The sequence below is a fragment of the Mauremys reevesii genome, unplaced genomic scaffold (assembly GCF_016161935.1).
Source record: "Mauremys reevesii isolate NIE-2019 unplaced genomic scaffold, ASM1616193v1 Contig31, whole genome shotgun sequence".
Lineage (NCBI taxonomy): Eukaryota > Metazoa > Chordata > Testudines > Geoemydidae > Mauremys > Mauremys reevesii.
Window position 1 is genome coordinate 25,303 of NW_024100842.1, and position 23,361 is coordinate 48,663.

At 50.9% G+C, this 23,361-nt stretch overlaps 1 protein-coding gene across 1 annotated transcript in view; it reads right to left on the minus strand.

The window, feature by feature from the left end:
• LOC120393799 (scavenger receptor class A member 5-like) overlaps positions 1–23,361 on the minus strand; it is a gene marked incomplete at its 3' end in the record, with an annotated part of 96,645 nt that overhangs the window by 9,174 nt on the left and 64,110 nt on the right. The window contains exon 4 of the mRNA XM_039518286.1: positions 7,025–7,699. Coding sequence (XP_039374220.1) covers positions 7,025–7,699 — 675 coding nt within the window. The remainder of the gene's footprint in view (positions 1–7,024; positions 7,700–23,361) is intronic.

Genomic DNA, 23,361 nt, shown 5'->3' on the forward strand with positions numbered 1-23,361 from the left:
CCAGCAGAGGCGCACACACACACACACACACACACACACACACACCTGCCAGTTCACTGCTGTGTGTATGACCAGCTGCTATTGGCAAGGGAAGAAGTCATAAAGGGAAGGCAGGACAGGTAAAGAGGATAAAGAGTTTCAGGCTGATATCATCCACTTGGGGTATAGGTGTAAGTATTTGCCCGTTAAGGTAAAGGTATAAGCCAAAGCAGTCAGAGCCTCAAAGCCTGTAAGACAATAGCTTAGCCAGAGTTGAAGCATAAGGCCCAGGAAAGCTGGAGCAGATGTTTCAGCACAAGTAGCTCAGGATCTCACAAGGCGGAAAGTGTCATACACAAGGCTGACAAAACTCCTGGCAGGTAACCGCAAAACACCAGCTAATGCTAGTGTGGGATATTTTAGGATAGGAACACGCAGAGATGTTCAACCGCAAGGTTACCAACTGCCGTCTAGGCCAATGAGCCTGCAGGAAACAATATACTAGCCTGTAAGGAGAAGACACGTCGCATTATTAGGGCGAGGCAGTTTAGATATGGGCCACGGATGCCAAACATCCTTACGAATACTCATGGTGGCCACAGAGCCCTGTGTTAGAGCTACCCACGGCTCCACCCATTGGGCTCTTCCTGGCACGTAAGAGATAGAACCCTGCCCGGATCGTCTGTCCCAGCCCTTTGAAGCCTCCGCGTGAGGACATGGACACTCGGCGCATTCTGTATTCTCTATCTTCTGTGCTGGGTTGGATTGTTTGTGCTTTTGCTAACCGTGCTCAGACAGTGTGACCGTCTCTGGCAGGCACACAGGGGTTCTCGTCATAACTCGGATACCTCCGGCTCTGATCACGAAGCAGGACCCCACCCAGCGACAGAGTGCTCACTGGCATTTCTAATTGAGCAATATAACTAATACGCAATCAACAGATCGGACAACACGTCCACCCCAAGATGACGAGTGCATTTCGGCCAGACGTCAGAAGAAGTTTTACATGTAAACTAGACAGGAATCTTGGTCTCCCATTAAACTCTATTTGTCACCAGGAATCGGGGGTGGGGATTTACAGAGTCCTAGAAATGTCGGGCTGGAAGGGACCTCGAGAGGTTATCAAGTCCAGCTTCCCTGCGCCGAGGCAGAACCAAGTAAGCCTGACAGGTGTTTGTCCGCCTGTTCTCAAAAACTTCCCATGAGGATTCCACAACCTCCGTGTCTTACATCCAATAATACTTCAACCCAAGGCCACTCAAAGCCACTCCCGGCTTGAGAGCCAAGGCTAACCCCAATAGCTCCTCGACACTGGAGGCCAAAGTCCCCCACGGTGCGAATGGGGTTCTACCGAGACAGGATAACAGGCGTGCTGCATGCCAGGAGGAAGGGGCATTGGCAGAACTGTGTGTGGGGAGCCCCGCACTGGACTAGCAGGTGGGAGCCTGCACATCACGGTTGAGTTGCACTGGCCAAGCTGAACCGGGGCAGACCGGTGGGGATGCCGATCAGGACTGAGGTGCATTGGCAGAGCTGGGAAGAGGGGAGGGTGATGGACGGGTACAGCGGTGGGGGCTGTAGCCTGTACTAATGGAAGAAAACACCAAGCCAAACTCATCCCTTGTTCGATTAGACTGACCTCAATGGAGCTACACAAGGGATGGATTTGACCCGAAGTTTGTACAATAATTATTTATCATTTCTATTGCGGTAGCACCTAGGAACCGTAACCCAGAGTGTTCAAAGCAGGAAGCATTTGGTGTTCACAGAGTCACAGATTTTTAAGGGCAGATGGTGGATTTGTCGTGCGTGATCAATTCATTTACAGCAGAGTCCCACTCGGCTGCCTGTCAGAACCCTCGCTGAATGTAGGTGGATTTAAAATATACAAGGAACCTGTTCTATGGGGGGAGAATCCGGTCACCCACACACTAAAAAATCCTAAGAGAGGTTTCAAACGGCTGTGCAGTTAGGCCCATGATGCTGTCTTGTTCTCCTAACAGCCTGGAAATGCCAGAGCCCCAGGCAGCCTCTGCTCTGTATGGAGTACAAGGCACCACCTAAGCAGGAGGGTTCCCACCTCCCCCATCCCCAGCGGGGACCATTGGCTGCATTGAGCGGAGGACAGGCGCAGCGGAAGGAAGCCCTGTTGGAAGGCGGCTCGGCCAAGCAGGGCGCCGGGATCGTAAATTACCTGATTTGCAGCACGCTGGCGGCGACAGCGAGGGGAAGGGAGGCGCGGGAGAGATGGAGATCCAAGAGAGAGAGTGGAGGACGAGACTGCCAGAACGTGTCAACACGGCGGTAGTCAGCTCGGAGGTGGGCCCATCTGGAGAGAGTTTGCTGTGCTTGTATTCATCACAGTAACACACCTCGTGTATCAGGCTCCAGCCTGCCCTCAGCCACCACCAATCCCTCAGGCAGCGGGGCAGAAGCCAAACCTAGAGAGGCCTGCAGTGGTGCTGGAGGGGCAGGTGCACAGCCTTATGTCTACACAGCACACCGGGCTCTGACCCATGCTTAAGCCCAGATCCACCACACACCATCCACCATGCCCATCCACACACAAAGCCCACTGACGTGTGCCTGCGTCCTCTCAGAACACGGGCTACTGGCTCACCCGGGGTACCGGCCCCTGGCCCAATGTAGCCGAGTCCCTAGCCGGCCCATTTTGCAGCTAGCAGAAGCTAGCTGAGGTTGTCTTGGATAATTGGCCAATGCTAGTCCCGATCCTCCGGCCTTTCTGTCTCCCAGCTCTCCGAGGACTGCACTCGATGACCTCTCGAGGTCCCTTCCAGCCCTAGAATCTATGAATCTGCCTCCCATGAACCAGCGACTTCCGGGTTCAAATTCAGCCGCTGTGCATTTAACCCTTCATTTCCATGCAGGCTGCTTGATTTTACACAGAGATAAACCTATCTTGATGCAAACCTGCCAAGATGCCCTCCATCCTACTCACTGCCTGCCAGCCAGCCAGCCAGCTCTCCGGGGGGAATAGCTCAGTGGTTTGAGCATTGGCCTACTAAACCCAGAATTGTGAGCTCAAACCTTGAGGGGGCTATTTAGGGATCTGTGGCAAAAATCTGTCTGGGGATTGGTCCTGCTTTGAGCAGGGGTTGGTCTCCTTCGGTCCCTTCAACCTGATATCCTATGAACACACTCAGGTCTAGGGTCATGGTGTGATTATTTTCAGGAGGCCTTTGTCTTTCAGTGATGCAGAGCCTCACCTTCCAGGGCATAGTACAGTCCCAGGCTGAGTTCACTGGGAAAGTTTGTGCTGTCGGCCAGCTAAAATCTGCCATGAAATGCCTCCTCGGGCTGCCTGGGGAAACTGAGCCCAGGGCACGTGGAGCTGAAAGCATGAACCTCTAACACTCCAGGGGCCACTAACTCACAAGCCTCTTACAACCTCCAGCCATTAGAGCGGGACAAAGGCCTGCACTGTACTAGCATGGGTTATATATCACTGTTTAAAGGCAGCCTGCAAAGGGTTTATTTAAAATTGGGCTTGAGCCATTTTTGGATGAAAAGAGAAGGCCTGGAGGTTGCATTTAAATGAGAGAGTTTTATTTCGACACGTTCTTTGACCGTAGGACCAGCGATGTGGTCTTCCCTTGAATGGATGCTGCAATCTGTAACACTGAATTCAGTGTTTCCCAAAGAGTGGGGCACAAGATGGACTAGCCAGGGGAGAATTGGGGTAGGGGGCGGCAGGTCAGATGGGCCTCTCAATTCTCTCCAGTTTCAGCTTTCTTTCTTTCTTTCTTTCTTTCTTTCTTTCTTTCTTTCTTTCTTTCTGTGAAAAAAGTTTGTCTCTAGCGATCAACATTGTGAATAAAGCATTAAAAATGTGACTTGAGTGAAGCTGATGTAGAGACGGCTGCCTGAGTCTGCAGAGAGCCTGAGACAATAGCTCTGCCTGGGTCACTTCAGTGGGTGCTCACTGGGATGCCAATGCTGATACTTTAAACATCCGCATTGTTAACCATTTTACAGCTCATCAAGGTAAGGAAGAAAGGAGAGGAAGAATCAGATTAAGGAGACCTACATGATCTACTGTGCCAGCTCATTTCGAGTGGGCCTTTGACACCTCCTAGTGGAGCTGGTTTCATTTTCTGGAAGCCCGAGCTCAGCTTTCAAAAGTTGAGGAAACACTGGTTTAATTGGAGGATACAGGGTGTGGAACCTTTAGCAATGACTTCTTTTCTCAGCACGACACAACTGGTCACTGGAGTGAAATCAGTGTCATGGAAAGAACGTCCCCCAAACAGAGAGCTTTAAATGGTGTAACTATAAACCCCCTGGCTTCCTCTCTCAGCTGCTCAGCTTCCTCTCGTCAGTTCCAGCCGCTCAAACTACAGTTCATGGCACAGGGCACCCATGCCCAATGGAAACACTCCACATGCCCATGCTGTCTGAATCTGCTCTCTACGGCCAGGCCCTCAGATGTCACCAAATATGATCTGAGGAGAGAGTCCGGGATATGCACCTTAACACACTCAAAACCGCCTTCACCAAACAAGGTCACTTCCTCAGAGAAGGAGATTGAATCATGGAGCAGACTATCCAAATACCCCAAGAGAACCTGCTTCAACACAGAACTAAAACCCACTGCGGCGCACACCCCTAGTTGTCACCTACCACCCCACAGGGAACCCAGATGGGGTATCATCAAACAATGACAACCCATCCTGAAAGAAATCTTTCTGAACCCCTCTTCTAGCCTTTACACAACCCCTCAATCTCTCCAAGCTTATCATCAGAAGCAAGCTCTGCCCAAACCAGGACACACCAACTCAAAGCAGCACCAGACCCGGCAAGAACAACCGATGCAAAACCTGCAGACATATCTCCACTGCTACAATGATCAACACCGAACACACCTTTTAAGATCCATGGGTCCTACTCATGCCTGTGACTACACGTGGGGTACTTCACCCAGTGCACTAAATGCCCCCAAAACAACTATGTGGGTGAAAAGAGACAGTTGCTACACTCGCAAATGAACTCGCACAGGAAAACGATAAAAGATGAACACAGCCTGTCGCCTGGGGTGAACACTTCACAAAGCGATCACTTCATAGCTGACCTCTCGGTCCTCAGCCTCATAGGATACTTGCACCACACCTTCAAAAGACCAGCACGGGAACTTAAATTCATAACTTTGCTAGACACCACAAATCATGGACTAATAGGTAACTTCACCTTGAATAGGCCTTTGACATATGTGCTAACGACTTTTGCTAAACAACCTGTTCCATCTTGTATTTAGCTGTGACACTCTGGTTACCTTTCCCAGACCTCTGTGGAAGCTTGAAAGCTTGCCTCTTCCCAACAGGAGTGGGTCCAATAAAAGATATTGCCTCCCCCACCTGCTCTCGCTAATATCCTGGGACTGACACGGCTACCACACCACTGTATACACGCTCTCCACGGACGTGTCTGCACCACAGACCGGGCTGTCTCTCTGCTTCCTGCAACAAGCTGAGCATGAGGTGAGCCGTTAAACCCAGAGGGCTGGTTAAAGCCAACCCAAGCCACACATTATGGTTCAAACCGAGCCACAAGCAAGCCGGCCGGAAGAGTGCCACCTCCCAGACTCAAACCTACCCTACAGGACACAAGGTTCCATCTTCAGTGCGGACTGGAAACTGCAGCCGGTGGCACCAGAGCCACCCCTGCAGATGTCTGCTGCAGGCCCTGCGCCCAGGCTGCAGGAAGGCGAAAGCCTGCTGCCCCTCCCCGAGGCAGAACAGCCCAGGGAGAGCAAGGACGTGGCAGGAAGGTCAGAAGAATGGGCTAGGGGGTAGGGCTGGAAGTCCAGAGACACCGGACAGGGGGGGCTTCAGCTCCATTCTTGTTGTGACCGTGGGCAAGTCCCGAAATCGACGTCCCTGCCTCGCGAGCCCTTAGGGACAATGAGGTTCTCAGACACTACGGTGCTTGGAGCCATTTAAGTGCCTTGACAGGTGGCCCCATGGATTGTCAGCAATATTCCCCTCCGCCCAGCTGGGAGGTACAAACAGGCTGACGTCGGCAGAGTAGCTGCAGCAGCAGTCGAAGCAGGGGCTGCTGCACTGGGGCAGGATGGGGGGAAGACACCTTGTGCTAGGACCCCTGGGGTGCCCCCCTCCCTCTCCAGCGAAGGCCAGGTCTACACTCAGATGGTCCGTAGGCCCAGCTATGTCACTCGGGGTGTATGTGTCTTTAATCCACACCCCTCAGCGATGTAGTTAAGGCGATCTAACCCTTGGTGTAGACAGCACTAGGTCGACGGAAGAATTTTTCTCTCAGCCTGGCTACTGCCGCTCAGCGGGGGCGGGGGAGGGGGGAATGGGAGAACCTCTCCCCCAGCGCTGCAGCTACGCTGCTGTAGCATTTCAAGCATGAATAAGCCACTGCGGGGAGGAGCCAGCAGAGACTGAAGCCGGCAGAGCCGTGCCAGAGGGAGCTCAAGCGGGGACCTAAGGACACTTAACTCTGACTTGACATTCTCCGCCCTGCCAACCTGCTCCCTCACCTTCACTTCAGCCTCACCCCACACCTACTCCTCCCCCCTCCTCCCTTCCCTGGCCTTTCTGTTTCCCTAATCCCCTCCGAACTACAGCCACCCCTGCCCCGCAAAAATGAGAGCACTAACATGCCATTGGAGGTCACCACATTGAGCACTTGGCTTCTGTGTTCCATCCCTTTCCCCCACCTTGGTCCGATCTATGTAGGGCAGATACTATTCTGTATCTGTACAGCTCCTAGCACACTGGGACCTCAAGCTCAGGCAATCCTGAGGCACTACCTTCATAAACATGATTAATACGCTTTCAGCTTGCAGCTCTGCAAAGAGAACCCTGTCCTTAGCTAGCCAGGCAGTTGCGGTGGAAGTTTCCACCTGTTGTGCTAAAGGAGTAAATCCGTCAGCTGGCAGCGGTAGTAGGTTGTTATCTCCCTGCAGTGCTGTACAGTCAATGGCGCATGTGATGTGATGGGTTCACATGGCGCCATCGGCCTTGGCTGGGGAGGAAGAGGAGAGCCAGCTGAGTGCCCTTACCCCGTATCACGGAGATGTTCCGCAAGGCGATGGAGTGCTCCCAGTCCTTCAGCCTCAGGTCCTCAGTCACATTGTTCAGGATGGCCAGCTCCTGCTTCAGCTGCTGCTCCATGGCGATATGGATTCGCCTCATCTGCCGGGCGTCCTCCGTGGCATTGCTGATCAGCACCTGCAGGTCCTGGATCCGGGTGTGGTGGATGCCCACGTCGTAGGAGAAGGTCCTGTTGATGGTGCCCACGGCCCCGCCCACCTCGGTCAGCTGGTCGCTCAGGCTCTCCACCTGGGCGGCCAGGTGCGTCAGGAGGCTGTCGTGGTGCTCCAGCAGCAGCCGGCTGCTGTTGCCCTCCACTGAGAGCCTGTAAGTCTCCAGCTGGGCCATGTCGCTCTGATGGTTCAAGCTGTCTCTCAGGCTGGCCACGGCCTTGTCCGTTTGGCTCGCCTGGGTCTGCAGGCTCCAGAGGAACCCCTCCAGCTTCTGCAGGGAGCCCGTCATCAGGAAGAGGGAGTCCGAGTGATTCTGCAGGAGATCCTGGAGCCGCCAGATGTGGTCCAGGATGTCCCCTTTGAGCGGCAGCTGCAGCAGCTTGAGCTGCATGTCCCTGATGCTTTCGTTCAGGCGGTTCACGTTCCCCGTCAGCGCCTTCAAGTCCTCGGGGGAGCTCTGCGGCCTGGAGACTGCAGGAGAAAGAGAGGAACCAGGTGTGAGATGCTCACAGGGAGTCGGGAGGGGGCAGGTCGTTAGCCGCTGGTAACGGCAGCTCCGGTCCCCAAGGAACACTCTTCACACCTCCCTCCCCGCCTGACAGCTGCCACTATGCAATATGGCCATTGGTCTGCACGGCCCAAAACTGATAGCGCCACCTGCAGGTGCAAACAGGGACCTGAACATGGTTCTTGTTCATTTGCCTAGTCCCAAATTCTTGCCTCAAGCTCTGGAGGGGGACGACGGGACGACCGTCTGTGCCTAGACCTACACCCATCCCATCTGAGCCCTTATCGGCCACTGTCCCTGTTCCGCAGGGGTGGGGCTCTGGGGGGAACTGGGTAGGAAATGCACATGGTCTCCTTCAGCAACATGGAGCTTGCCTGGTGTGACGTTATTGACAGAATCTGTAACCACATAGATCACTGTTGCAACCACTGTTATATATTTGCAGCAAATATTGTACAAAGGCTGTTGTGTGAGGTGTCTCTGGGAAGATTATGACGTGCTGGTTAGGATTGTGCTGTCTGTGTGTCTGTATCATTTTTGTAGTTGAAGTTATGAATATTGGCTCTATACTGTCTGTATTTCAAACTTCTGCTGTGCTTCTGGGTGACATCCCAGAGGAGTTGGTGTCAGCTCTGCCTAGCTCGCTTAAGGACCATCAGCTACACAACTGACCCATGGAGAGAAGGCAGACACACGCTGCGACTCAGCAAAGTGCAGGGACTTGCCCATGTGACTCCAGACTCCATTTTGCTGTAATTTTCCACAGTGAGGACAAAGAGGTTCTTACACCTGGAAAAGACTATAAAAGGCTGATGCTTCACCTCCATCTGGTCTTCAATCCTGCTTCTTACCTCTGGAGGGACTTTGCTACAAGCTGAAGCTCTGAACAAAGAACTGAATGACCCTCCCAGCTGGGGATGTTCCAGAGACTTGATTTGAACCTGCATTTTATTCTATCACTGCTACAAGCCTGAACCAAGAACTTTGCCATTACTGTATGTAATTGATTCCATTTAACCAATTCTAGCCCTCATCTCTATCTTTTTCCTTCTATGAATAAACCTTTAGATTTTAGATTCTAAAGGGTTGGCAACAGCGTGATTTGTGGGTAAGATCTGATGTGTATATTGACCTGGGTCTGGGGCTTGGTCCTTTGGGATCAGGAGAACCTTTTTTCTTTTATTGGGGTGTTGGTTTTCATAACCATTCATCCCCAGGACGAGTGGCACTGGTGGTGATACTGGGAAACTGGAGCATCTAAGGGAATTGCTTGTGTGACTTGTGGTTAACCAGTGGGGTGAGACCAAAGTCCTCTCTGTCTGGCTGTTTGCTTTGCCTTAGAGGTGGAAAAACCCCAGCCTAGGGCTGTAACTGCCCTGCTTTAAGCAATTTGTCCTGAATTGTCACTCTCAGTTGGGTCCCGCCAGAACCAGCATCGTTACACCTGGGAATACACTGAAGTCTGGCTAGTGACCCATACATTTCTTTATGTCTCAGCTGAGTGCCTTGAACATCCCTGGGTTTGGGGCAAGGTTCTGTGCCGCATGGGTCTGGGAGTCAGCACTGCCAGAAAGCTGGAGGGGTGGGGGTGGGGTGCTATGGGGCAGCAGATTATGGCTTGGTCTGGATTTAGTTTTCCTACATTTAACCTTCCGGCTGCTAAAAAATGTCCATTTCCCTTCCCTAAACAGTGCTAAAAACTGCCCAGCTGGGCTTTTTATTTTTAGTCTGTAATTGTTGCATTGTCAGGTTTCCCGGCTGGCCAGGAATTGGGGACCGGGACTGAGTTCTTTGCTCTCTAATTAACACCAGCAGCCTGGCTCCACTGGCTCCGGGAGTGGCTTCCCGGGGCTGTCAACCAGTCAAACGAGGAAGCAGAGATTAAAGGGCTGTCAAGGTTAACTAGACAACTCGGAACGTGAGGGTATAAATTAAACCCTTCCTGGGTTAGTACTTGGCTTTCCCCTGGAGGCCTCTCACATGGCTGCATCTGCTGCATTGTCTGTGGTAGAAGATACGCTGGAGGGTAGGGATAAGGCCCAGAGTGCCCTAGATGGATTGGACCAAAAGAAATCTGATGGGGTTCAACAAGGACAAGTGCAGAGTCCTGCACTTCGGACGGAAAAATCCCATGCACTGTTACAGGCTGGGGACCGACTGGCTAAGCAGCAGTTCTGCAGAAAAGGACCTGGGGATTACAGTGGACGAGAAGCTGGATATGAGTCAGCAGTGTGCCCTGGTTGCCAAGAAGGCTAGTGGTATAATGGGCTGTATTAGTAGGATCATTGCCAGCAGATCGAGGGACGTGATCATTCCCCTCTATTGGGCACTGGTGAGGCCACACCTGGAGTACTGTATCCAGTTTTGGGCCCCACACTACAAGAAGGATGTGGACAAATTGGAGACAGTCCAGCAGAGGGCAACAAAAATGATCAGGAGGCTGGGGCACATGACTTACGAGGAGAGGCTGAGGGAACTGGGATTGTTTAGTCTGCAGAAGAGAAGAGTGAGGGAGGATTTGATAGCATCCTTCAACTACCTGAAGGCGGGTTCCAAAGAGGATGGAGCTCGGCTGTTCTCAGTGGTGGCAGATGACAGAACAAGGAGTAATGGTCTCAAGTTGCAGTGGGGGAGGTTTAGGTTGGATATTAGGAAAAACTTTTTCACTAGTAGGGTGGTGAAGCACTGGAATGGGTTACCTGGGGAGGTGGTGGAATCTCCTTCCTTAGAGGTTTTTAAGGTCAGGCTTGACAAAGCCCTGGCTGGGATGATTTAGTTGGTCCTGCTTTGAGCAGGGGGTTGGACTAAATGACCTCCTGAGGTCTCTTCCAACCTTAATCTTCTATGATTCTATGATCTCTAGGCAATGCCTTGGCCTTTTGCTGCTGGAGACGCCAGTCAGGTCACTCCCAGGTGCAACATGTGCAGTCAGAGCGCAGAGCTGCCCTGACCACACCCGTATCCCCCCCGGCCATGCCCCCACCTGGGAAAGCACCAGGCAGCTGATTAGGCCAGACTGACGGCTGCTTGGCACTGCACATAAGCAGCCAGAATGGGGCCTGGAATCTGGCCCTTTCAGACTCGCCCACCACTGCACCGTTGGCGTGGGACCCATAACACCCAATGACAAATGGCAATGAGCTCAGACAGGTGCCCTGCGGAAGAGGAAGCCAGCAGGGCCTCACCACCGGCTCAGAGGAGAGTCAGGTGCCTTAGTTGCAAGGGGTCGGTTCTGTGCTCTGCCTCCTGGAGCCTAGGGGATGGGGCATACCCAAGGTGAGATGCTTCAGATGTTCAAATGATCCTGAGCCTAAGTTAGAGCAGCCCAGGGCTGCTCTAACTTACAACAACAACTTGTCCCAGTCTGCAGTGCAGCTAGGAATCCCCTAGCACCACGGGCTAAGAGCTGCTCCACTCAGAAACCATCTTGGGGTAACACAACAGCAACTGTATTGAACCCTCAAGCATAGGGACAATATTCCAGATGCTACTCTAACCTGCCAGTAGATGGCGCTCTCTAGGTGCGCTAACGGTATACAAACACTGGGCTGCAGCCGCTGCTTTTGCCAGCAACTCATGCGCTGCCCCCTTGTCCCTTCCTGCCCCTTCATTGGCGCAGGGCACTGGGGAGGGTGTCGGCATCCACCCTTGCTGTACCATAGCGCTGGGTTGTGTCCAGCTAACCGTCGGACAATACCAGCACCAACGCATGGCCACACCAGCACGGAAGTTCTATGAAAACAAACTGAAGCAGCTGTTCTGTTGTCTCAGTGGGACATCTCGGGCGCTTCAGGGCGGGCCCCAGGCACTGCCGCCGGGAAAGGTGGCAACATCTGCTCTTTCCAACTGCACGAACCCGCAGGCTCCCAATGGACTAAACCCCAACACTGGCCCCACTGAATCTTGCCATATTTGGAGGAAATCCACAACTGGGAACAAAGGGAGTAAATGTGTCTCTGAGCAGCTTTGCTTAAAAATAAATGGAAAACGTGTCAAATGGCTCAGGGGGGTTGGGATGTTAGAATGAGTCCCAGGTGAGATGGACTGGGGGGCAGAGTGATGTGCAGGTGACACAGTCTATGGGGTCAGGAAGGAAATTTCCCCCAGGTCAGATTGGCAGAGTCCCAGGCGGAAAGTCGCCTTCCACTGCAGCGTGGGGCACAGATCGCTTGCCGGTAAGAACTAGCGTAAAGGGTGGATCCTCTGTAACTCAGAGTCTTTAAATCAAGATTTGAGGACGTCAGCGACGCAGCCAGAGGTTGTGGGTCCAGTACAGGAGTGGGTGGGTGAGGTTCTGTGGCCTGCGATGTGCAGGAGGTCAGGCTGGATGATCCCGATAGTCCCTTCCAGTTTTGAAGTCTATGAGTCCATGAATAGCACCTGGGAACTGCAATTGACCACAGGCATGTGACTGCCACTTACAATGTGCCTACATGCTAAGCAGGCACATGTGCCCACACGCACGCACACAGAGACACAGCGTTTGCCTGATCTTTAGAGGCGCTGAACACCCAGGACTCCAGTGCAAGCCATCAGCATTGACCGTGCTCTGCCCTTCTGAAAATCGGGCCCAGAGGAGCTCTGTTTGCAAAGTTCTGTTTGGAAGTAGCAGGTGAAACAGTTAAGATCAGAGATTCCCCAAACCTGGGTTGAGAGGGGGAGCCATTTAGAAGGGAAGGGGGACAACACCGTGCTTTGGATCCGGGCTCGCCTCAGGATTTCATCCCCTTCTCTCAAGTTCTATTTATTGTGCAGCCTGAGGTGTGAGGGATCAAAGCCAAACCCAACCAAATAAAAAATCATCATCAGTTAAAAATTTTATTAGGATTCACCTGGCCAAAAGCCATCGGATCTGGGAATCGCCTAGCAACTTACCCTCTTGTTTATAAAAAGGAGGAGAAACAGAATGAGGACATTTGGTTCAAATTACAGAGTGGGGCCTGATATACAGAGCGCACGCGCGCACAAACACACACAGAGCGGGGCCTGTGTATGCAGAGTCTTACACACACTCACACACACACACACACAGAGTGGGGCCTGTGTATGCAGAGTCTTACACACACACACACACACACAGTGGGGCCTCTATATCGAGAGTGCTCTCTCACACTCACACACACACACACACACACACACACACACACACACAGAGCGGGGCCTGTGTATGCAAATCTTGCACACACACACACACACACACAGAGTGGGGCCTGTATATGCAGAGTGCTCGTGCGCGTGCACACACACACACACACACACACACACAGAGCGGGGCCTGTATATGCAGAGTGCACGTGCGCGCGCACACACACACACACACACACACACACACACACACAGGCGGGGCCTGTGTATGCAAATCTTGCACACACACACACACACACAGAGTGGGGCCTGTATATGCAGAGACCACGTGCGCGAGCACACACACACACACACACACACACACACACACACAGGCGGGGTCTGTATATAAGAGCGCACGTCTTGTGTACACACACACACACAGAGTGGGGCCTGTATATGCAGAGCGCACGTCTTGTGTGTACACACACACACACACACACACACACGCACAGAGCGGGGCCTGTATATACAGAGCGCACGTGCGCACACACACACACACACACACAGAGTGGGGCCTGTATATGCAGAGCGCGCACGCGCACACACACACACACACACACACACACGGACCTGTATAGACAGAGGACACAGAGAGAGAGAGAGATTTCCAGGGCTTCTGGTTTGGATCCATCCCCAGCAAACACACCGGGTGAAGTTCTCAAGTTCACACTTATTGCAAGGTTAGTGGGGAACTGATGTCACAGGATATTGCTTGGAGGGGAACAGGATGGCTGGATTTTAGATCATAGTCTGTGGCGAGGAGGTGGGGGGCGATGCCCATTGAAATTCTAGTTGCCAGCAGAACTCACTCCTCTGTTTAGTTCTTGGTGAGGTGCCCCTGTGTTTACAGCTCTGTGATGGGAAGGTTGTTGCCATAACAGAAAGGAGTCATGTATCTTCCCAGGCAGCAGAGAGATGAAAAAAAGGCTTTTTAGATCATCACCCACTCTTGTCTCTTCCTGCCATTGCAGCACTGTTCCCTATGGGATGCTTTCCAGTGTCCTATCCAGTCCAGTCTGACATGTGCCGGGACATGGGACTTCTCCTCGGAGACCATGCTGTACGCAGAGATCTTGCTGGGGTGATTAACCTGGCATCTCGCTTGACCTGACTGCCAGGTTAAACTGTAAAGAAGGGTGTGACAGGCTGCGTGCTGGACTCCCAGATGGTGCTTTCAGGCTAATTGAGATAAGTGGGAATCCCCTGCACTGATAAGTTTGAAATGTAGATGAAGTGAGGACCTCAGTGATTGGGCCTTACACGATCTGCAAAGCAACTGGTCCTTACATGCTCCATATGATGCCAAAACCAATTAGATTCAAGAAGTAGATGGTAGTAGTGAGGAAAAATGTATATAACCTAATATCCTTCTTTGACAGGCTAACAAGCATCGTGGATGGGGGATGGGGGGAAGGGCGGAAGCAGTAGATGTGGTATATCTTGACTTTAGTAAGGCTTTTGATGCTGTCTCATGTGACCTTCTCATAGGAAAACTAGGGAAATACAGCCTAGATGAACCTACTATAAGGTGGATGCACAACTGGTTGGAAAACTTCTCAGAGAGTGGTTACCAATGGTTCACAATCAGGCTAGAAAAGCATATCGAATGGGGTCCCACAGGGACCTGTCCTGGGTCTATTCAGTATCTTCATCAATGATTTGGATAATGGCATAAGAGTACACTTATAAAGTGTGTGGATGATACCAAGCTGGGAGGGTTGCAAGCGCTTTGGATAGGATTAAAATTCAAAATGATCTTGACACACTGGAGAAATGGTCTGAAGTAAATGGGATGAAATTCAATAAGGACAAATCCAAAGTACTCCACTTAGGAAGGAACAATCAGTTGCACACATACAGAATGGGAAATGACTGCCTAGGAAGGAGCACTGCGAAAGGGATCTGAGGTCATAGTGGATCACAAGCTAAATATGAGTCAGCAGTGTAACGCTGTTGCAAAAAGCGAACATCTTTTCTGGGATGGATTAGCAGAAATGTTGTAAGCAAAATGTTGTAATTCTTCGCTCTACTCCACATTGATTAGGCCTCAACTGGCGTATTGTGTCCAGTTCTGGGCACCACATTTCAGGAAGGATGTGGACAAATTGGAGAAAGTCAGAGAAGAGCAATAAAAATGATTAAAGCCCCAGAAAACATGACCTATGAAGAAAGATTGTAAAAGGTTTGGAGAAGACTGAGGGGACATGATAATAGTTTTAAAGTACATAAAGGTTATTATAAAGAGTTGGGTAATAAATTGCTCTGCTTATTCATTTGGGACAGGACAAGACAGGAAGTAATGGGCTTATACTGCAGCAAGAGCAATTTAGGCTGGACGTTAGGAAATATTTCCTGTCTGGGTAGTTAAGTACTGGAACAAATTACCTAGGGAGGTTGTGGAATCTCTGTCATGGGAGAATTTTAAGAGCAGGTTAGACAAACACCTGTCAGGAATGACCTAGATAATATTTAGTCCTGTCATGAGCGCAGGGGACTGGACTAGATGATCTCTCGAGGTCCCTTCCACTCCTACACATTTATGATTCTATAAGCTGTGTATGGTGTGACATGATTTGGAATTGTGGTATCACCCTGTACCTCAACCCCTGCCTCTGGGCCTGGCACAGAGCTGCTACGCATCTCGGGGTGGAACCTGAGTGACGAAGCAGAGTTGAACTGAGTTTTCAGATCCCAGAGAACTGGAGGAAGTTTGCTCCAAGAACTTGGTGAGATACTCTGGATAAGCTGAGTGGCAGAGACTTGGTGAGAATCCTAACATATACAACCCTCTAATGATCTCCATGGCAGAGACCTGTGCTTCCAGGGTTCTGAGTTCTAATCTCGCTGGTTCTATGAAGGCCCAACTTTCTCCTGAGATTCAGTTGCACTATTATTACATTGATTGCCATAGCACTCAGGGCTACACACAGAGTACTACGCTTACCACCAAAATAGGCAGGATAGATAAAGGAACTATTCTCATCCCCATTTTACAGGTGAGGAACAATTAAAAGTCCAGGGATCCAGCAAAGCCAGGGATGGAGGGGTTGGGTGTCTGAGACATGAAATGAGTTACTCACTAGAAATGAGTCTCTTTCTGTCCGTCCGTCTATCTCGCTGTCTCAATCCCCAAATGGCCAGCAGGCCTCTCATAGACATTTAGATGATTTCCCAGGGAAAGAGAGAAATTTTAAATTGGACTGAATGCATCAGAACTGCAATGCGTTAGCTAGTGGACCACTGCCCTCTCTTGGGTGGCCTCAGAAATGTCCTCCTGTGTGTCACAGGTGCAATACCTCGGTCAGCTCATGAAGATTCGCCTTTAGAGGGCTGTGCTTGGAAGAACTGCAGTTCGAATCCCACTGTCACCATGAAGTCACAAGTGGGCACGGATTTCTTACAACATGCATCAGTGGTGCAGAGTTAAGAGGGAAAACAACCATATTGGAACATTGTAGGGGAAAGGATACAAACGTTAAACCCAGGAGATGAGCCTCCTTCCCCCAAACCAGTGGTTCTCAACCTGTTTACTATTGTGGGGCACATATGCAGCTCTCTATGTGTGATGTCGGCCGCATCCACACAATATACATACTACCTGTGTGGCTCTGAGGATGTCACCTGGGCTGCAGCTGTGTTCTGACAAGCTGAGAACCACTGCTCCAAACGCTACAATATATGTACTTGCTGTGAAATGCTGGCTCGTGCTTTTGCAGATCCACAGCAGCCAGCTGCAGCCTTCCCCAGGCCTGTATCGGTGCCATGCGTTCCTTAAGAACGCCGTGGAGTTCCTAACGCATACATCCATCACAATTAATAACGTGATCTCACCCCACCCCAGAACTCGCCTGAGACCAACAGGCTGAAACAAACAGGAGGTAACAGGCCAGGCCATTGCGATGCTAGGACCAGCCAAAAAACATTGGGAAACTTTCAAGAAATGAAAACACCTCATGAGGTTTTTTTCTTAAACAACAACTCTCATATCTCCAAAACGCCTTGTCCCATTTGCCTCAAACTTTCCACAAAATATGTACCCTGGCATAGGATCATGCATGAGAAATTACAGATGGATTGATTTAGTTTCGGCTAAATCACAGGGATGGGGTGGAAGTTGGTCATGACTGGGTTTCTGCTGGAAAGCTAGGTAACCCACTGGCAAAGAGTGTGTCATGTGCCCCTCTAGTGGCTGGTCTATCACAGGATAATAGCCTACTACCATTAGCTAATAGGGTAATTCTTTTAGCTCAAGGATGGAGATCCTGGCTTCAGATCTTGAAGAGGGACATCACACTGGCTTTTATCTTTACCCTACACAGGCTAGTGTCTCTTCAGAATAAAAGCAGCAACTGCAGTCCCACATGCTGGGATAAAACTACAGAGTCTACTAATCCTCATGCTTCAGGGCATGAGGTGATCAGCAATGGGGTAAGGAAGGAATTTCTCTCATGAAACACTATAGCATAAGTCGGTGAGCTACAGGGATTCCTCAGAAACACTCCACATTGGCTCTGGTGACACAATACCAGGCTCAATGGACCACTTTTCAAAACAACGAGGAGTCTTTGTGGCACCTTAGAGGCTAACAAATTTATTTGGGCATAAGCTTTCGTTGGCTGAAACCCACTTCATCGGATGCATGGAGTGGAAAATACAGTAGGCTGGTATAAATGCACAGCACATGAAAGGATGGGAGTTGCCTTATCGAGTGAGGGGGGCAGTGCTAACGAGGCCAATTCAATTAGGGAGCATGTGGCCCATTTCCAACAGCTGACAAGAAGGGGTGAATATGGCGTTCTGTTACTTTCTTTGTTGGGCCTGTCCTGTAGTAGGTGACTTCTGGGTACCCTTCTGGCTCTGTCAGTCTGTTTCTTCACTTCCCCAGGTGGGTATTGTAGTTTTAAGAACGCTTGATAGAGATCTTGTAGGTCACTTAAAGGTATCAGTGGCACTGATATGGGCACCCGCATGGCCCCACAGGATGCCAACATTTTTATGGCTGACACAGAACAAAGCTTCCTCAGCTCTTGTCCTCTAGCACCCCTACTCTACTTGTGCTACACTGATGACATCTTCATCATCTGGATATATGAGAAGGAGGCCCTTGAGGAATTCCACCAGGATTTCAACAATTTCTTTCCCACCATCAACCTCAGCCTGGACCAGTCCACACAAGAGATCCACTTCCTGGACACTATTGTGCAAATAAGCGATAGTCACATAAACACCACCCTATACCGGAAACCTACTGACCACTATACTTACCTACATGCCTCCAGCTTCCATCCAGACCACACCACTCGATCCATTGTCTACAGCCAAGCCCTAAGATACAACCGCATTTGCTCCAATCCCTCAGACAGAGACAAACACCTACAGGATCTCTAACAAGCGTTCTTAAAACTACAATACTCAACAAAGAAAGTAACAAAACGCCACTAACCATCACCTACAGCCGCCAACTAAAACCTCTCCAGCGCATCATCAAAGATCTACAACCTATCCTGAAGGACGATCCCTCACTCTCACAGACCTTGGGAGGCAGGCCAGTCCTCACTTACAGACAGCCCCCCAACCTGAAGCAAATACTCACCAGCAACTACACACCACACCACAGAAACACTAACCCAGGAACCAATGCCTGGAACAAACCATGTTGCCAACTCTGTCCGCATATCTATTCAAGGGACGCCATCATAGAACCTAACCACATCAGCCACACCATCAGGAGCTCGTTCACTTGCACATCTACCAATGTGATATATGCCATCATGTGCCAGCAATGCCCCTCTGCCATGTACATTGGCCAAACCGGACAGTCTCTATGCAAAAGAATAAATGGACACAAATCAGATATCAGGAATGGTAACATATAAAAGCCGGGAGGAGAACACTTCAATCTCCCTGGACACTCAATAACAGATTGAAAAGTAGCCATCCTTCAACAAAAACACTTCAAAACCAGACTTCAATGAGAAACTGCAGAACTGGAATTAATTTGCAAATTTAACACCATCAAATTAGGCCTCAATAAAGGCTGGGAGTGGCTGGGTCACTACAAAAAGTAATTTTCCCTCTGTTGATACTCACCCCTTCTTTTCAACTGTTGGAAATGGGCCACATCCACCCTAATTGAATTGGCTTCGTTAGCACTGATCTCCCCACTTGGTAAGACAACTCCCATCTTTTCATGTGCTGTGCATTTATACCTGCCTACTGTATTTTCCACTCCATGCGTCTGATGAAGTGGGTTCTAGCCACAGCTTATGCCCAAATAAATTTGTTAATCTCTAAGGTGCCCAAGGACTTCTCGTTGTTTTTGCTAATACAGACTAACATGGCTACCCCTCTGAAACCGGACCACTTTTAGATATACTTCCCATAGCAAGACACTCTATTAACAGCTGGGTCCTTCCAACCCAGCACCCTATTGCTACCAACCTGTTGCAAGAGCTATTAATTACCAAGTCCCAGAATCCAGCGGGTAGTGAGCATGACTCAGGCTCCTCACACTTTGCACATTTATGGCACTGTCCAGCCAAAGCCCCTTATTCATTTGGGGCTCGATCCTTCCGAAATCCAAATGGGGCTTTGTCAGGCAGGTCAGCAGCAGGGGACCAGGTCGTTAGCCTCAGGTCATTAGCCCTTGTGAAGTATGATCTTCCCTGTTTCCCGCTCTTCTTTTCTGGTGGCAACTGCCAAGTGACATATAGAGGGAAGTGCAGGGATCTTTAAATACATGGGAGCCCCAGCAACAGCTGCTCTGCCCAGCGGCTGCCCAGGCAGGGGGTGTTTCTGGGGACATGTGGCCTGGCAGGAGTGCCACTGGGCCCCAGCAATCCCCACCCATGGGACTGTGGTTGGTTGGGCGAAATGTAGAGTAGCCCTGGTGCTGCTCTAAGTTGTGCCTGGAACTGGACTGGTCTCTAGCTGGCATTAGGATTGGGAGTGAGTAGAGGTGCATTACAGCCTCTTTTGCCTTTTCCCTCCAGTCCTGTAATCAGGGCCTGATCCAAAGCGCATGCGTCAGGGCTTGAGACGCTCGCTATCAGAGGTCGGGATGAGACCTACATGAGGGGCAGATTATTCCCCCTCTGCTACAGTGGGGTTCTTACTCCTCTGAAGAGCTGGCAGTGCCCACTATTGGAGACAGGACCCTGGGGTAGGTGGACCTCGGGTCTGATCCAGTCTGACTGCTCCTACTGAAATCAGTGGAACGATTCACAGTGGCTTTGGATCAGAACCCAGGAGCAGTTCTGCGGGACCAGAGGACCCACTGTTTTCAACCTGCCAGTGTCCCTTTAACAGGCGGGTGGGGCTGCCCACACACACTTACAGTTTAGCGTGCGGAGGGAAGATTTCTGAGGGTGCTGGGGATCTGCTGCAGAGAAAGAATAAGCTCTTCTGAGCTGTGATTGCGAATCTCCCACCTCAAACAAAAACAAAGTGCAAGCAAAGTCTGCAGCAGAGCAGAGAGCTCCTAGGAAGGTTTCCAGCGTGAAGACTGAATTATCCGGCAGGACAGAGGAGGTGAACAGGAGTGAGGAATAGCATCAGATCCACAGCCACAAGCAGGTGGCTTCGAGAAAGAACAAAATACATCATGCTACCAGACTCTCCCAGATCACCCAGCCAGGAAGACGGAGCTCTCCAAAGCTGTGCTGAGGCAGATCTGGCAAGGACCCCCCCAATGGCCAAACCCTCTGATCAATTGCAAAGAGGATGTGAGGGTCCTGAACTCGTTTGGGGGCTAAGCAGCTTTTGGGTGTGTTTGGTACTTGGATGGGAGACTGCCAAAGGACTCCCAGGAAGCAGCATTGGTGACTCAATAGGTGGCGCTTTTCCCTCCAAGTCAGTAGCAAACAAACTTGTTTCCTTGGCAATCAGCGATGCAGCAGGCAGAGCTGTAGGAAAGAGATCTTTGCTGCCTGTGGCCAGAGGCCAGTGTCACATGCTGAGAGGTGTTCGTCTGGTAGCCTGCCCCCGCCCCCCTTGCATTCCAGAGCATCACACCAAACTAAGAGCCTCCTGGAATCTGACCCTCCCTTGTCGGTCCCACCCATCACACGACAGCACTAGGGCAGTGCGATGCGGCTGGACGGGGCATAGGGCGAAATGCCACATTGGCTAATTATGTTCTTTTCCCCCTACATTCCACTGCAATCTCTCTGCTCACCCTACCCTAAGCCGCTCTGGGGTCTTGCTGGTTCAGCACGGCTGGTCTGTTACACCCCAGAGCTGGAAGATGCTATAGAAATGTAAGATGTTGCCTGCATCTTAATATGCCACCCTGCTAGTCCAGTACTACCTCCCTGGTACTGCAACCCCTCATCTCCCCTGGGAGTCAATGGGTTGAGTGCAAGACTGGGTGGCCAGAGGGTGCACTCAGGGCCACGAAACTTCTTGCCAGCTGCGGCAGGATTTGAACCTGGGTCTCTCAGTGAGGAGGGGGACAGAGACTTTACATCACCCCAAAACACATGGTGGGTTTACGGGCAGGGAGAGAGAGTGGAACAAGCCCGGCTGGAAGGAATAGACCCTGCTCTGTGCCAGAGAGCCTGCTTAGATGGGCAGCCAGAACTAGGCTAACGCTGCCTGGGCACTGTGGGCCGAGCAAACATATTGCCTCCCCCGAATGCCACCACGGGGCTGCAGTCAACTAAAAACTAGAGCTCGGAGCCCCAGATAGCCACTTGCCTGTTTTTGCTGTCACCGCTCTGTCCTTCTCCACCTCTCTGTCCATGCTACCCAGGAAAGGAAGGAAAACACTCGGTAACTGGTGGAAAAAACACTCTGAGCAGCATGACCAGAACAGATCCACCCTTCAGGGCCTGCTGGCAGCTCTGGTTCTTACATTGACCCTGCTGCTCTCGCCCTCTGAGGCTGGGGAATTACAGCAGAAAACGTCCCGGCGATAGCGAGGCTAGAACTCAGAGCCGTACAGCCCCCAAAGGCCAGGCCCCTGCCATGCAAGCTGAAGGAGAAGCACTATTAACCTCCCAAGGCCTAGGACATGCGGTGGGGCAGCTCTGATTCCATCCCACATGAGGCAGCGGCCACCCAGCTGATCATTACCACACTTTTCACTGTGGATTCTGGCTGACACCAGCTTTTTGTGTTTTGATTAAGGAGCCTTCAGGGGTCTTCTGTGGTTTGGAGGGAAGGCCGGGACATTGCGTCTCATCAGCAAATGTTAGCGAACAAACCGCATCTTCCCCCGGGGCAGATTCCCTTGTCTGGCTGCCACCTGTGGCCCGCTGCTCACAGCCGTTCGCTAAGCCGATCGTACCCATGCAAACCAGATCCCAGTGCATTTGTGATGCTAGCGTCCTGTTCTCACCGCCACACAGCCTGGCCCCAAGCTGAATTCAGATCTCGCTGAATTACCCTGCTCCGGCCGAGGCGCTGACAGGCTCACAGCTGGGTAAGGTTCCCAACCTGGCTCGTAAATCCATTAGGCTAATCTGCCACATGGTACAGCTCAGGGAATCCCGCCCAGGCAGACTCGCTTTGATCCCTCCCAGAGCCAGCCGCAAAGAGGAGTGCCAATGTTGTGCAACCGGCATCTGGGGAGTTTGGGGGACAAAATCTGCCAACTAAATAACCCAAGCATGGTGGCTAAAGCCTGGCCTCACTGAAGTCAGCGGCAGACCCACCACCAACTTCAATGGGGCTAGGATGGCCCTCTTGAAATCCAAAGAGGGTTTAAACTGCTGCCTCGCTTTGACCAGGACCAACAAAACCAGATGCCTCTGTGACGTTGCACTCTATGATTTATGGAAATATGCTTTGGAGTGTGACTATATCGTCACTGGAATATGCTTTATGCAAAAGGTCTCTTGTAAAGTATCATAACAAAGGTTATAACCTACTGAATCTATTCCTCCTATTTGTATGAATGTATCATCCTTGTATCCGAAGCTAGAAATATGAAGTATAACTCTGAGGTCCTATTGTAATTATGCAAAGTGTGAGCCATTAATAGTGGTTTAGAATCTTGATGGCTCCCCTTAACTAAGACAATTGGTTGTGAATGGCTCTGTTTACTTGCAAACCTTCCTGTGTACCTGGGGGCCAGCCCTGGAAGAATGGAGGCTGGGGTCTTACAGTGACATGTGACCCTGTCACATGATACTGGAATACATCTTGAATCCGGTCCTTTTCCATTTTAGAAGGAGGGGTGGGGACCCAGTGAGACAAAAGATTCCCACCTTGTGCCAAAGCTATAAGAGGGGGTGAAGCAGGACAAAAGGGTCCCAGTAATGAGAAAGCCCCTGCTTATCACCTCAGATGTCTGTTGGAACTAACAAGGACTGTACCGGGGAAAGAACTGGGCCCAGACTAGGAAGGAGTCTAGTCTGTGAAAGAAGCTTATTGGACCATCTCTGAGGGTGAGATTTACCTGTATTCAGTTTCCTAATGTATTGGGCTTAGACTTGTGTGGTTTTGCTTTATTTTGCTTGGTGACTTACTTTGTTCTGTGTATTATTACTTGAAA